Source organism: Drosophila tropicalis, unplaced genomic scaffold (genome assembly GCF_018151085.1).
Source record: "Drosophila tropicalis isolate 14030-0801.00 unplaced genomic scaffold, ASM1815108v1 contig_573, whole genome shotgun sequence".
Taxonomy (NCBI): domain Eukaryota; kingdom Metazoa; phylum Arthropoda; class Insecta; order Diptera; family Drosophilidae; genus Drosophila; species Drosophila tropicalis.
This window is the reverse complement of record NW_027173049.1, coordinates 953,379-968,450: the sequence shown is the minus strand read 5'-3', so window position 1 is coordinate 968,450 and position 15,072 is coordinate 953,379. Positions and strand designations below refer to the sequence as shown.

The 15,072-nt window shown below is 40.0% G+C and overlaps 3 protein-coding genes across 3 annotated transcripts; all 3 read right to left on the bottom strand.

Moving 5' to 3' along the window:
- Positions 1–589: 589 nt before the first annotated feature.
- LOC137575320 (cathepsin L-like) lies at positions 590–2,195 on the bottom strand. Its single transcript, XM_068287834.1, has 4 exons — positions 2,183–2,195; positions 1,635–1,884; positions 1,355–1,563; positions 590–1,292 (listed from the first exon to the last, which is right to left on the bottom strand). Exons 2-4 carry the CDS (start codon positions 1,875–1,877, stop codon positions 590–592), a joined length of 1,155 nt encoding a protein of 384 aa, XP_068143935.1. The 5' UTR covers positions 1,878–1,884; positions 2,183–2,195.
- A 1,268-nt stretch (positions 2,196–3,463) lies between these two features.
- Positions 3,464–3,765, bottom strand: LOC137575466 (uncharacterized). The gene is made up of 2 exons (XM_068288046.1): positions 3,667–3,765; positions 3,464–3,601 (listed from the first exon to the last, which is right to left on the bottom strand). The coding sequence occupies exons 1-2, from the start codon at positions 3,763–3,765 to the stop codon at positions 3,464–3,466; spliced, it is 237 nt and encodes a 78-aa protein (XP_068144147.1).
- A 4,653-nt stretch (positions 3,766–8,418) lies between these two features.
- Positions 8,419–13,373, bottom strand: nw (narrow). Its single transcript, XM_068287959.1, is given in 5 exon segments — positions 8,419–9,339; positions 9,341–9,422; positions 10,485–10,637; positions 10,760–11,135; positions 13,265–13,373. Coding segments are annotated over 5 exon segments (1,503 nt in total). The 5' UTR covers positions 13,317–13,373; the 3' UTR covers positions 8,419–8,499.
- Between the last annotated feature and the right edge of the window lie 1,699 nt (positions 13,374–15,072).

The following is a 15,072-nucleotide window of genomic DNA, read 5'->3' as shown; positions in this document are numbered from 1 at the left end:
CAAGAATGATGAGCTTGATAAGAAGATTCTCTTCATGTGTAAGTCAATTTTATTGTTCTCTCACTGGCTGTCTCAATATTTATTTATAAGCATTAGAATTACAGAAACAAATTTCAATAATACATAATGAAAATTAAGTCACTGATCCCAAGATTCAGTGATAATGCTTAAAGATACACAATAATCCCCTGATCAGATTCCATAGAGTGAAAGTCTCTCAAGGAAGGATAGAAGAAAGCATCTTCGAGTCCAAACAAAGTTGGGATCTTCTTAATGGGGATAAGGAATGTATAGTCCTTTCTCTTCTAATTTTAACTCACACTAAACTGCATCAAACTGGAGGGATTCGGGTCTGAGCCGGTTTGCAGGTCTCGCGAATACAAATTAAAATATTATAAATGAAACATTTTAATTTTCAAAATGTTGTTTAGAAAACTGGATTTCATTTGGGTTAATTAGCAAACTTAAAAAAAAACTTGTTTTTGCTGAGAAAAATATCAGCAACATTGTGAAGTTGCTTTATGGCCCATCAAGTGTAATAAAATTCTGTTTAAGATTATAGTTCCGATTTAATTTGCATTTAATCTTTCTATACAATGGGATAACTGCACTCCAAGGAAATGCCGCAGAAGTTCTGGCCACGAATCAAACGGAAGTAACCGTTCTCACCCCAGTTCTCGCCCCAGGAATTCTTGATGGTCCAGTAGTCCTGACCATTTTCGTTGCCATATCCCACCACGAGCACTGCATGGTTAAGATCCTGTCCATTGCATGTCGCATTGTTAAAGATGCCCTTGTCGTAGTGCAGCAAAGCCTCGTCGGCGAATAGAGAGCAACCCACGGGACCCAATGTGGCAACGACTTTCTTCAGCAGATCTTCATCGTTCGGGGTAATGGTAGCCAATCCATGGACGTAGGCCTCAGCCTGTTTTTCCGTGTATGAGCAGACATCACGCTTATCTACGTAAGTGTATTTTGCCTCCGATGCAATGCCTCGCTGAGCTTCTTTGAGGAAGGCAAAGGCGTATTCCTGACAGCCCCCATCGCAGCCATTGAGTCCGAAGTTCAATGGGCCGCAATCCACTAAATTCTGCTCAGAGAGATTTGGCAACTGGTTAGTTTTCCTAAACAGGTGACCCTCAATGGCTCCAGTAGCGGCGAAAGTCCAACACGATCCGCAAGTGCCCTGGTTCTTAACAGGAGTGACTCCCCCCTTTTCACGCCAATCAAATGCATCAGGAATGGGCTCCGCTGGCACTTCAACTGCTTGGCGAGCTGCAGCAACCCTGGATCTGTAATTGATGGCAATCTCTTTTGAAATGACGAATTTCAACTTAAGATTTTAGTGACTTACTCGCCCTCGGCAGACTTCTTGAAGCCAGTCAACTGTTTCAGAAACTCAAGATGGGTCAAATCGGAGAAGGCATTCACAGCCGACGTGAAGGTTGAGGTTCCCGCGGCAAAAGCAGCATTTGCAGAATCCACCAAGTTTTGGCTGCCCTCAAAGACACCCTGACGGAGAGCTTGCTCGGCTGCATTCGCATATGTCTTACCAGTTTGTTGCTTTGCAAAAGAAAGAAAAACAATCCAGGTTATTCCGAGATGCCCATTGAAGTCAGTTGGTGTCTAAGTACCAGAAAGTCGCCAAAGTCTTGCACATTGTTGAGCAATGGAACTTGGGCTAGGCCTCCGCTTATGGAGCTAAACCCTTGCTGGGCTCCACTAGCTAAAGTGTTTAAGCCTCCTGCGAGACCATTAGCAACTCCTCCAGCAACATTGCCCACGTTGCCCAGGCCGGGCAGTGCGCCACCGCCGAAAAATCCCTGTCCAGAGGCCAGTCCCAGACAAACGGCAAGCACAAATACCGACAACTGCATGATGTCCCTTAAGATCGAAGGAAAAGAGATTAAGGTGAGTACTTAGTACAGGGAAGTTCAGTGCAAGCGCATCGGAACTGCTGATAAATGAGGTCTCGACATTTATTTTTAAAAGCCGGAAGGCTCTTCTCAAATTATTAAATTTATGGAAATCCAAAATGCAGTTTTGAATTAAAACAAAACGAGTTTTTCGTTTAGCACATTCACAATTCGATTCAAAACAAGTTTATTCCTTTTGCAATGAACAAATTAGTTCAATAGAAGAGTTTATTGTCTCTCGATCGAGCATCGAATTGAGCACCAACCTTTCTCGAAGACTATCCCCGAAACTAATAACACAATCCGAGTGAACAAACCTCGCTTTTATAGCCAATCGAAGACTGCGTTTTATCACCAAATGAATTCAATTAGTGTATGAAGACAACATCATAGGAACGAAATGCCGGTTTTTGCATTTTTTGACGCAAACCAAATATATTTTATGTACCTATACCCATACGAGTATATATCTATATCCATTGAATATAGTATATCCATTGACGTAGTTTTCAATCCCTCTAAGAATACATATCGCCTTGTCATTTGATAAATAGCTGCATAGCAATCAATGACAATAAAAACGGATTTCGAATTTCGAAGATTGGGACTTGTATTAATTAATGAGGTACAAAGTATTTTACAATTTTTCAAATGGGTCGCCTCCTTCTTTTAATTGATCCTGCAAATGATCTTGGCCAAAGAAATAGACCTATTGGAATAGGAATAGGAATATTCTGCAGGTGCAAGTTTTGTTTTCCCTTTTTCCCTTGATATAATTGGAATTCCCAACTAGTTTTAGCATTGGAGATATGGAATGGGCATTCAAAATCTGAAAATCTTCTTGAAATAGATATACTGACAATCTGCTCGACCTTTGTCCTGACTATGATGCAAAATCTTATATTTTGAAAAGATTTTTCGACCTCAAGCCGGACATTTATCTGATTTGGAGCTCTAGATTAGCAGTACTGGATCTATCACACTCTTTTTCGCCCCTTTCGTACTTACTAAAACCACAAAATATTCCCCTAGACTGTATATTAGAATACCTCAATTGGTCCAGCTAATTCTAGGTACAATCCAGGTCCAAACTGGGCAACTACATTTTGTATTTCTTCATTTCTGTCTTTCAATTATTGTCATTAGAATTAAAGTACTTTTGAGAATAATTGGATTGGAGTTTTGAAACTAAGCATTATTTGTCCCGAGACTCATTCCAAGTCGTCATATTAGACTTGATTGTATTTTATTTGTTTCAACTACGCCCATGTCGATGAAAGTGTTCCAAAAATAGATAAAAGTAATTAAATTTTGTTTGCAGTTTTTAAGAGTTTTCAATGTCAACTTGAATTTCGACTGGGCAAAGGCAAAAGGAATTGTATTATACAAATGTGTTTCTATATGTCATAACTACATGCATATAATAACTAGTTTATGCTATTGACTTAAATAATTATAAACAGTCAGTCGTGTGAATATTCATTAGGATCGAGCAACCGGTTTTTTGTTTGGGTTGTTTAACCATCTAATTAAAGTCTCTTAATCTCCTAGTTTTTGGTCACTGCGATCGAGTTCCGGCCGGTCTCCTGGTTCTCTTCGTGTATGGGTGTAGCCTCACGCAGAAATACTATTGGCTGGGACAAATCGACGGGAGGTGAGGCCCAGTTTTGAGTCATGGCAAAGCGCTGCGAAATCGGAGTGTACATAACATTAGCAATTTGATTTAGTTGATCAGTAAGTTCCAGCTTACCCCACTGGGTCCGTCTATTGAGCCATGTTGAGGCATTGCCAGAACCAAAGTGATGGCCGCCACAAAGATCACGAAAACTGAAATCAAAATGCTCTTCATTGCCTTCCAATGCAATTGCCGAATTCGCTGTAATGCCAAATGAACTGGGGACAACGTTTTTTATACCTAAGCAGAAGGAAAGGAAGGAATGTTCTCATGCAATCGCTTCCTGATCATGAGCATTATCAGCGGATTGGATATAAATAACTGTCAACCGTGAGAGAAGCGGAGAAAGATGGGCCCGATCGATTACCACCTGGTTGCGGGGTTAATACTTTTGCTTTCGATGAAAATTAAGTTAAGTGAATTTGGAGAAACATTTGTTTATTGCTTTAACTCTTTGTTTGAACGTGATGTACCCCCACTTTTGTTGCTGTCGTTGTTGTTGTTGTTTGTACTTTTTGTTATTAAAAGAGAAACGTTCGTTGGACTCTTTTATATGTACATTTCAAGGTTGACTTTACATCTTCTTCTTTATTAACCAACGGCAACAGCTAAAGCAAAAGCAACATCAGTCAACAAAGCTTCAAACAAAGTCAGTTAGTCAGTCAGACAGACGGACAGACATTGCCATCTCTTAGCCGACCTCGTCCTTCTCGTCGTCGTCGTCATCGTCGTCGTCGTCGTCGTCGTCTGCATCTTAAGAAGAATGGGGCTTGAGATGAAGAGATCAGTGGCCAGAGTGAGGCGGGACGCAGCAGTTCTTGGGTTAATGTGTTCTGGCCACTGCCAGTCGACGTCGTCGTCGTCTTCGTCGTCGTCCTCCTCCATCTACCATCGTTTCGACACACATAAAACTTGATGCGATGCGTCTGACTCCTCTGCCTCCACACAATCCTCCACCTCCTCCTCCTTCTACTCGTCATTTCTTTCGTTAAATCCTCTTTAAATTAAGAAAGATGATTTGCAGATTTGTGATGATGCAGTCACGCACCAAAGAGCGAGCTATGAAGAACAAGAAGAATCACCATATGATGTAAGGTCGGCTTAACGCTATGTGGACTATGGCTCCAAATGTAATAAAAACCCAAAGGGCAAAGCTAACTTCGATTATGCCGAAGCTTATATACCCTTACACATTTTCATTTAACTCCCTTACAACAGGTGAAAATGAGAAGATTTCGAATTAATCAGGTGTATTCAATAATTCATTTCGATATTACTTTCAAACTCAATCTTTCCTTTGGGAGCCGGATGCTAAAAATTTTAAATCTTATCAATCAGTTGAAAAAATAATACAAATATATATATATAAAACTCCAATTTCCACCGATCCTATATTTTCGAAAGATTGTTCCTATGAGTGTAGTGTTAAATATCGGTTCGATCTGGCCAAATCTTTATCTCTAGCTTTAACAGTCTAAACTCTCGAAGGATGATAATGGCTATCAGAAGATCACGAAAAACTTAATATACCCCATTTAATAGGGAAGAAATTTAATAAATTTTAGGATTTTTTAAGTGCCGTAGCAGTTAATTTATGATTATTAGACTTTCAACTTAGTCATAAATCATCAAATAGTTTATTTCACAAAAAAAAACAACAAATTTTTTAAGCAAGTTCCGCTGAAATATATCAAACCCACATGGATTTTAAAAATATCAAAGAAGTTAAATTCGGCTATGCCGAAGTTTATATACCCTTGCAGTCCTTGACAATAATAATTTCACATGTTCAAAATTTGTTTTCTGCAACTCAATTCATTAATATACAAACAAAACAATTTTACTCTTCATACTATGTACAATTTGTTCTTCTTCTTCCCTCATTCCCTAAGCAAAGCAACGCACGCATACACATACAGTTTATGTAGCGTTGCGTCTGCATGTGCTCTGTTGATTTGATGATGACGTAGTAGGCAGCAAGCAGAGCTGCCGGCAGCGATTGAACCGATTTATATAGACTGTAACTTGTGTTCTATTTATCCGATCAGGGTCAAATTGGAATCTGAGATTTTATATCAAATTCTATTATATTGGTAAATTTCATGGGGATACTCCAATTTTTGCAAAAATTTTTGTTCCAGAGTTATATGATATAGTAGTCCGATCCCAAAGATTTTCATACTTTATCTCACCCGGGTAAAAAAAAGCTCCCAAAAAAAATTTCATCCCGATAGCTCTTAAGATGGCTGAGTAAAACGCGTACGCACCGACGGACAGACGGACAGACGGTCAGACGGACAGACGGACATGGCTATATCGACTTAGCTTCTCATGCTGATCAAGAATATATATACTTTATGGGGTCGGAAACGTCTCCTTCTGTGCGTTACAAACATCTGACCAATTTTATAATACCCTCTGCAAGGGTATAATAAAAGGCCATGACTTATTCGACTTGGAATTGTTAGTTTCTTTTGCTATCTACTAACGGACACGATGGAGGAGTAGATATAGCCGTAGTTACGACCGTTCATCTAGTGTCTAATTGTAGGAATTTTTTAACTCATTTCTTTTTTGTGATTTTGCTCTTTAAAGGAAACTTATTAATTTAAGCTAATGCTGAATATTGTGTTTTTATTGGTTTCGAACAGCTTAATATGGGTCTATTAGATTGAAAGTATTTTACTATGTAATTACTATTATTATTGTTATTAATAAGTACAAACGTCTATCCAGAACTGTCGAAGCAGTCTCCATAGAGACCTTAAGGGAACCATATAGTCTCAGTTGTCGTTTTGCAAAGGTTTACGAATAATTCAATTACACAAAAAGTATGAGAGTTATCAATTTGCATTTTTTTTTATTTGAAAGATGATAAATAAAATCAAATTAAAAAATATTTTTCGCTGTTGTTTTTGTAATTCGTTCTAAAGTTGACGAAAATTGTAAAACAAAGCCCATGATTGGGACGATTTTTTGAGAACGGATTATCTAAAAGAAAAAAATGGAGCTATATTAAGAATTGATATGGTTATCGCGTATACTAGGATATTTGGGATAGGTCACTATATAGGGGAGTAAGGGGGTGTCAAAGTCAAAATTTCGAAAATCTACCTTTGTGACCCCTTTTTTGGTTCTAGGTCCTTTTTTACCGATTCAAAGTATCCTAGTATACGCCAGAATTGTGGGTATTAGGAGTAATTAAAAAAAAAAAAACGATTGAAAATCGATCTACATATACTGATGTTATCCTCCCAACCAGTTTGAAAAAAGTGGTTTCGAGATAATCGCGTTTAAAGTTACTCAATATGCACAAATGATGTGATTTCATAGCCGACCTACCTACCTAGTGTTCTTTTGACTTGAGAGATCCCAAAGTATGGCATTCGGTACCTCTCCAAGGTCACCCATGATAATGTACTGACACTCAAACTGCTGGACAACAGGATGCAGATTAGAGATGAAGTCACCCACTTGACCTGCCATTTAGACCAGAGATGGACTGGTGATTCGACACCCATTTTCATGATTACTTTTCACAATATTGTCCTTTTAGGATAGATCGCAAATATAAACAACTTTGTATTTCTAATTACTGTTATTAAATAATATAATTACAATAATAAACAAGTAACGAACATCAAGAAATTTAATTGCATTTGCTAGAGAACCCGATTATATTATATATCATTAGGTGATAATCTTAATTTTTATGTGCTGATTATGGATGATAATAAAATATCAGACATTAAGTAAGTCATTAATAATGTTACCCTTAACATTGCAACGATTTCGATTAGTCAGTTTAACTCTGTTTCTACATATAAATATAATCTATTCTTACTAATTCTTGTACCAAATCAGACAATAAACACCATACTATTAATATATTTAAAGTCCAGAACTGGATAAAGCGGCGTCTGACCTTTAATCAAAAGTGGCCAACGCAAAGACTCAACCCCAAACATATAAACCACAGCAGGATGTAATCATATAACCATGTCCATCTGTCCATTTCGATCAACACTAACTCCTCCTTAATCCTTAAACATTGTACTGCAATTTAACTTGTGGTTTTTTAAATACTTAACTATATTTTTGTTAATATCTTTTTATCTACCAATCATAAGTTGGCAAATGGACGCGCTTTGGTTTTCCTTTCGAATGAAGGCATTATTTGAGTGTTGAAGGATTTGCATGCAGGTGACTTCTACCTCCATGGTACTGTACAGTAGTTTAGTGTAGTCAAAAGTACTTTAAAGTATTAGCCGTTACGACAAGTAGTGCCTTATTTGAGAGAGCCTTTTCCTAAAAGTCAAAAACCTTAACAATAAGGGGTATTGTTCTCGCACTTGTTCTTGTAATTTCGAAATAAATGTAGAATAACGAAAAGTACATTCCACGCTCTTGACCTCCATGACTTATTTTCGCATCCTTACTGCTTTCTTTAGGTGACAATGATTCATCTATAAAAACTAAGGGGAGAGTGAGGGTAAAGTAAGGAGTAAAGACATCTATGGCAAGTACTCATTTTCAGAATGAATGATTCAATAGCTCCAAGCCCCTACATTCATGCAGATGTCTAGAATGAATCCCTTATCATGGTTATGTATGTATTCTTTGTAATTGAAAGGAGAAACCAGTCTTAAATTATGTGCAAAATGTTTGTTTTTTTCTTTATTTAGTTTTCGTTATAAGTATGTAAATTACTACAGGGAGAAGGGAAGGTGCCTTTAACTTTGATTGTTCTGAGAGTCCGCAGAGAGAAGCGTCATTTTGTCCTCACTCCTTGTTCGCAAAATGCCCATTCCTCAGTGGAACCCCGATAGTAAAGTTTTAGGTCACCCCAAACACACAACACCAAAAGCTTAGTCAACTATTATGGATTGATAGTGATTGTTTGTTAGTTCAGTTGTTGGGCACAAAGGTTTTGCCCAGGACCCGCATAGCATTCGAGTAGTCCGAGTCGATTTGCGGTATGATCTGCTGCTCATTGGGACGCAGGGTGCGTATCAGGTCGCTAAGCGAGAGGGAAGACTGTGGGGTAATCTCATCCTTGGCACGCTCCTGTGAACTGGTCATTTTCTCAAAGTCCTGGGCAATCTGCTTGAGGCGCACCTCAATGGCTGGCGACTCCGTCGAGCTGGGCAGAGCATCAATGTGTCCCGAAAAGTCAGCGTCTGCTTCCGCTTCGGACTGCTGGGGCTCTGCCGAGGTCTGCGATGGCTTTTCCTTTTCCTGTCGCTGCAAGTCTTCATCGTCAGTTTCGGCATCGGCTTCGTCATGGTGCTGCAACTCATGGGAATGGGACTGCAACTGAAGCTGCAGCTCCTCAATGGAGTGCATCTCGTTGTTGTGCAGCGCATTGTCGTTTAGTGGGAAAACATGCTCCTTAACGTCATCGCCATTGCCGTTCAGTTCGCGAGCGTGCTCATTGAAGGTGCCGCCATCGTGCTCGTGCTCCTCATCCGAATCCGCATCTGTCTCGCTCTCACCACCCTCGGGCCCCTCGTGTTCGTCGTGCTCCTCGGCATCCGCCTCCGCCTCTAGGTCGGCATCAACGTCAACATCGGTGGCATCCGCATCGGAATAGGAGCGATGATCGTGATTCAGCTTGAACGACATGAACGATGGCTCAGCAGCGCTATCGGCGGCAATTGCAATGGCTGGCGATGATTTGGCCGCTTTGGCCGCCGACAACAGAGAGCCTGTCGAACTGCCAGCTGAACTGGTGGATAGCAGGAGGGGGAAGTGGTGTCGTAGTTGCTGCAGCGGCATGCAAATCCAACAGTGAGGCGGGGGTTCTCGGAGTAGTCGAGGTGATGGGGCGTCTGGAAAGAACACAAGAGCAGCAGAGAGAAAAAGAAGAAGCGAGAAAATGTTTTTTTTTTTCATTTTTAGCTCTGGAGGCAGTTTTTCAATTGATTTTAGCAGTGCAGATCAGAAGGCGGAGTTAGTGCGATTAGAGCGAGCTTTAGGCTAAAGTTAGTTAGTTGAACACAAATCTTCATGACAACAACAACAGCAACAACAAAAAGAACAGCAACAATATCATCTAAGGAAAGCTAAGCCCCAAACCACCAAAAATTTCGGCGACAGATTCGCCAGATGAGAAAAAATATTATTTGTGTTTGTGTTTTGGTTTCTCTTTTTGGCGCTCATCTGGGAAAGTTTGAAAACATCGAGAGATTTGTGCAATCATTGTCCTTTGAACAAGGACTTTTAGGTGCCAACTTGAAGCTAGATTGATTGCAAAAATTGCTTAGACATTTCCAATTTGTAAATCTTTCCCAGTGGCGTCTACAAAAAAAAAGGGGAAAGGTTGATCTATTTTTTTCTTTGGTTTTTAGTTAGTAAAAAGTTAGCTGCTAGCTTCGCATTAGTCTTAATTTTTTTCTGTATTATTATTTGTATGTAATTCATGTGTGTGTGTGTGGGTGTGTGTGTGTGGGTAGAGAAATGGTAAAAAAGATTTTTAACGATTTGGGGTTTAGCTCACCTATTTTTTTTGTTTAGTCTGATTGAATTTTTTTTTACTTTTTTTGGATTTGGGGTTCTTTAGTTTTTTCGATGTGTGTGTTTGCTTTGTGGTCAACTAAATTAACTTTTATTTAATCACGTATAAATATGCTTTATATTTTAGTGCTTAATTAAGGACATTTGTTTAATTTGCCAGTGGGGCAAAGTTCGTATAGCGAAATTAATTATATTATTTTTATCATTTTTATTGATTTATTTTTTATTATGATGTTTTGATGTGTCTGAATTTTTTTGTTTCATTATGGTTATATGCTTTTCTGATTTAGTGGGTTTGAAATTTGTTTTTTTTTTTTGCTTTTGATTTTATTTAATTTATTTTTCTGGCTCTTTAGTAGTCCTTTTGTTGTCCTTACCCCTGCGCAGAAGACACTGGGATGCTGCCATAGTTGTAGTAGTAGCAGCGAGTCTGTTCACAAATGAAGTCCTTGACGGCCGAACAGTCCTCGGGCATCCATTTCAGAGTGGGCTGCTTCAGGATAACGCATCCTTTTTCGGCGCCACTGCTGCTACAGAGAGAGAGTTGCGAAAATTCGTTAGAACTCGAGAGCAAAAAGGGTGTGTGTATGTGTATTCCCCAGATGCCCCACCCCCACCTCACAAGGACCAAACCGCTCCAAACAAGACTTACCTGTCCCGTGCTGTGCGCTGAGGGGAAGTGTTGCTGTTGTGATCAACGGGATCGAGGAGGCCAGCCTGAATGGCATCGGCCGAGTTTTCAAAGAAATCAAAGGTGGCATTGAACGGTAAACCGGTGCTCATCCATAGGAACATGCCCGTGCCCAAGCGATTTCCGGATGTCCAGAAATCATAGTTGCCATAGCCGGCATTCTTCAAATATGTGGTCATGGATTCGGCCTTCTCCTTGGTTTCAAACGAAGCCAACTGCAGGCCCAGTGATCGGCAATATTGGTAGGCCAAAAAGTAATTCAATTCCGGTGAATAAGGATTCATTCGGCTAATGAAGTACTGTACGCCATCCAAGTGTATGGTAGTGATGCGTTGACCTGTCGCACAAACCCAGATAACAGATTAATCAGATGAAAAAACTATTTAAATCCTATCCTTACATCAAAGCGTTTCTCTCATATCAGATTCGATGACTAATTGTCTTAATGATATTGCAATTTTAAGTACTTTTTGCTGTTTGCAGAAATGAATTAAATGTGAGTCAATTCCAGGGGGGTCAATAAACTTGCTAAAACCAAATCTGGAGCTCACATAGAGACCTCGCTCTGAATACTTAAACATTTCAGGTGGAGGGGAAATGAGAATCGGCGATTGCGTAAACCCGTAACGGTCTACGAATGCGTAATATCATTAAATAGGATTACCAAAAATAAAGCAGCAACAAGGAAGAAGAAGAACTAATAAAAAAAAGAACTTTAGACTTTTGTCGGTAGTGTCTGATTCATTACCGTAATAAGACTAACAATAATAATGATAATGATGATGACCAGGTCTCTGACCTTCCAGGGGAGAAGGAAAGACCCAGCTAATTACGTGAAAGCTGATGAGATATAATAGGCCCGATGATGACATTAATTAGCTCGATGGTCAAAACCAAACGAAGCAACGACTGAGACAGAGAGTGATTGAGAGAGGGAGCGAGGAAGCAGAGCCTAAGAAGAATAGAGGCAATCTTTTTGGAAATTCTTAAAAATAAAATCACTGGACACAAGATGATAGATGTATGTATGTATGTATGAATGTTTGTGTCTGCTTTCATTCAGACTCGTTCGGACAATGCAAGATGACAATGACTTTTGGCCCTGAGGGGGGACAAGCAGCCGCCGTCAACCATCGACGAGCAACAGGTAGCTAAAAAAGGTCTGACTGAGGTCCAAGTGTATATAAGAAAAATAAACACCCGATGCCAAAGAAATTTACGTTCTTCTTTTTGTTCGATTCTCTCTGATTCTCTAGGCGAACCGCTGGCCCCTCTATTTATGGCACTTGTCATGGACTCTGGGCTCTTCCTAGGCCTGACTCTAGCTAAAGGTATTGGTTCGAGGGCCAATATTTGTTTCTGTCTCTGTTGGTGTCGCGGTATATGTATGTATATACACACATCTATACACATAAGTGCTAGCTGAGTGTGTGTGTTTATTTCCGGCAATTTAAATGCAAGACACATGCAGAGTCCAAGCCGAAGGTAAAGTCTTGGGTCTTCTCTGTGATTTAAGGCAAGCAAAATATAAAAAAAAAAACCCCTGATGAATAGATGACGTTTTTGAATAGACTTAACTCCTCAGAATTATAATTTTGTTTCTTTCATTATCATATCGGATGAAAATATCTGTTGCCAATCTAAGACCGTACATCAGAAGTGGAAGAAAGGTTAGCATTCTGCCTCGTTTGCCTCCCTGTTTGAGAGATAACAAGAAGGAATTGCACTTAATTTGACACTGACTTGGAATCTGCTGACTCTGTGATCCCAATAATTGAGGAGCATTTTACCCCGGGGCCAGGTTTAACTTCAACTCCATTCCGAACTCCATCCTCTACTATAATTTCAGGGTAATTACCCCCTCTTTTACCCATCCACAGATAGATAGATAGATAGCTATTGGATAGACCAAACGCGAATCTAGCACGTCTCTAATGATGCCACTCACAGTCAGGAGAGCCAAGTGAGGCCCCCCGAAAAGGAAATGATGGTATGGCTAGTTATTTAAGTTGGCACCTAACATCCCTCCGGCTGAAATGATTATTATGGACTGGCACTGGGACTTGGGGAGCAGTTGTTGCTAGTTGGAACTTCTACTACAATTGGCGCTCAAGAAAACGGGACCAATGCAATCAGAATTGGTCTGGGGTAATCGATCATGAAGAAAAAACCCACTCACAGAGCCAAGTTAATGACTCAGAGTCCCAGGTTATACATATGTAATAAATGATGGGAAGCAAATTATCCGCTTTTTTGTTCCTTCTCTCGCTCTTATAAGAAAGTTTTTATGGGACTATTTGAAAAGGCATTAAAAGTGACATGAGACATTATGAATATTTTCTTTAATTTTCACATCTGATCTTAAACACTCTTGGAGAATTAGCATAACATTTTATAGGTTGACTAAATCTTCAGAGTTCTAAAAGTTGGCAATTGGATTTGTAGGGTTTTTTTTTTTGTACTAACCTGCAGCGCATGCCAAAAGGCTAAGCAAACAAAACAAAATGATTTTGGCCATTTTCTTGAAGTTGTTGGGTGATTTGTCAAGTTAATGCTAACTTTTGGTTAATAGACGTCACGCGAGGATCTAACTGAAGATTGAGTTAATAAGAATTCTCGGGATCGGAATCACTAGACAACACGACGCGTTCACTGCAAGCCTTCGCCTTTGACTGAACACTGAATGATCTGGCCAATATCAGGCAACCATCCAAATGTCCGCCAAGAAGAACTGGAACTGGAAGACGTCGACAGAAGGTGATGACGCTGAGAAAGAAGAAGAACGCCAAGAACAATTTCAAATTCCAGGTCTCACAGCTTAACTTCCTCTTCCAATGAGCGCGAGTTGGGAACGAAGTGAAACGAAACAAAGGTAAAGGCACACGCACACACACACATGCATGCACAAACACAGCGAACGTTCTCAAGGCGTGAGACAAGAGAAGCCTCTTTAATCCTTGCACTCAGCAAACACTTTTCGGCCGTTAAGGAGGATTTCGACTTAAACTTGGGCTTTGAATTTCAAGTTCTATTTGCTGTTCTATCCAAGCAAAGGCAAATTTCGAGAAGGGGGTTCAGGTTGTTGGCTTAAAAGGAGACCATGAATGAATGACAGCAACAACAAGCGATAACAACAAAAACATGTAAAGAAGAAGAACAACCTAACCCGAAAGAGCGAACGATTGGAAATCGCTATCTGCGCGCGTGTGTGTGTGTGTGTGAGTGCTAGACAAAGAACGCAATAAACCAACAGCCGCGAAGGTACAGACAATCGGGCCAAAACCGAAATACCTACCAACACATACATACAAGTAAATACATGTACATGCACGTCTCCCTGTCTCTGTCCCCCTCGTAGAAGCCATCATTCCAATGGGAATCATTGGAGTCGAAGTCATTGTTAGTTTTATTCTTTCTCCCACAACAAGTTGGCTTTGGTTTTAGGGTTCTTCGCGTCTCTTAACTCTTACCTGTCCCCTGTTTTCCATGTTCTCCCCCCGACCCTTGTCATTTGGCTCTCTGTCGCAGCACGTTTGGCGGTTATCCCCTCGCTCTCCAGCCACCATCCTTTAGCCCTATCGAATGCGCGGTGGTTCCATTTCCATTAATTTGGTGCGCTATCGCAGTTAGCCCGTCGACTCTCTGCTGCTCTGTGGTTCTGCTTCTTTCTTTCTCATTCTTGTTGTTGTTGATGTTGTTCTTCTTTTTCTTGTGGTCGGTCGTCTCCCCATGGAAGAGCGCGAAATGTAATAATGTTTCTTCTCTCTGTTTTGCATTTTTGACAATACCTCCGTCCATCGGTTTTGTTTGTTTGTTTGGTTTCTTTTTCTGCGGGCTGCCCAGAAGCGCAGAGAAACGCGAAACGACTAGAATAGAAATGGAATGTTTCCACACGTATAATTAAAGTGTTGGATTCTGGAAAGGGGGTATAACAAATGACTTAAGCCCGATAATTGGAGAAGCTTTTAAATTAGTCAAAGCGATTAAAAGAATTAGCCGTAGACAGATTGAACTGAGCCCGAAGACTTGTGTATCCATTTCTATATGTTCATTTATGTATGTAAGTCCAATCGGAAGAATCAGTTGAAAAATACTTATAAGATCATTTTACTATGGGATAAGAGACTTAATACTTGTCCTTTCAAGAGTGTAATGGGCTTTATCTTCCCCAATTTATAGAGCCTGAAGGATTGGATGACCAAGTAACTTTCTTGCATCTAAGAAACTATTTAAACTCCAGGAGGCCAAAACGGGACAATTCTCACTATGCACAG

Bases quoted from the DNA above. Each gene is read 5' to 3' on its own strand.
- LOC137575466 (XM_068288046.1), bottom strand. From the start codon at position 3,765: ATGAAGAGCATTTTGATTTCAGTTTTCGTGATCTTTGTGGCGGCCATC. The intron at 3,602-3,666 runs GTAAGCTGGAAC...CCGATTTCGCAG, and splicing joins CAATAGACGGACCCAGTGGG to CGCTTTGCCATGACTCAAAA.
- LOC137575320 (XM_068287834.1), bottom strand. From the start codon at position 1,877: ATGCAGTTGTCGGTATTTGTGCTTGCCGTTTGTCTGGGACTGGCCTCT. The intron at 1,564-1,634 runs GTACTTAGACAC...TCTTTTGCAAAG, and splicing joins AAGACTTTGGCGACTTTCTG to CAACAAACTGGTAAGACATA. The intron at 1,293-1,354 runs GTAAGTCACTAA...CATCAATTACAG, and splicing joins AAGAAGTCTGCCGAGGGCGA to ATCCAGGGTTGCTGCAGCTC.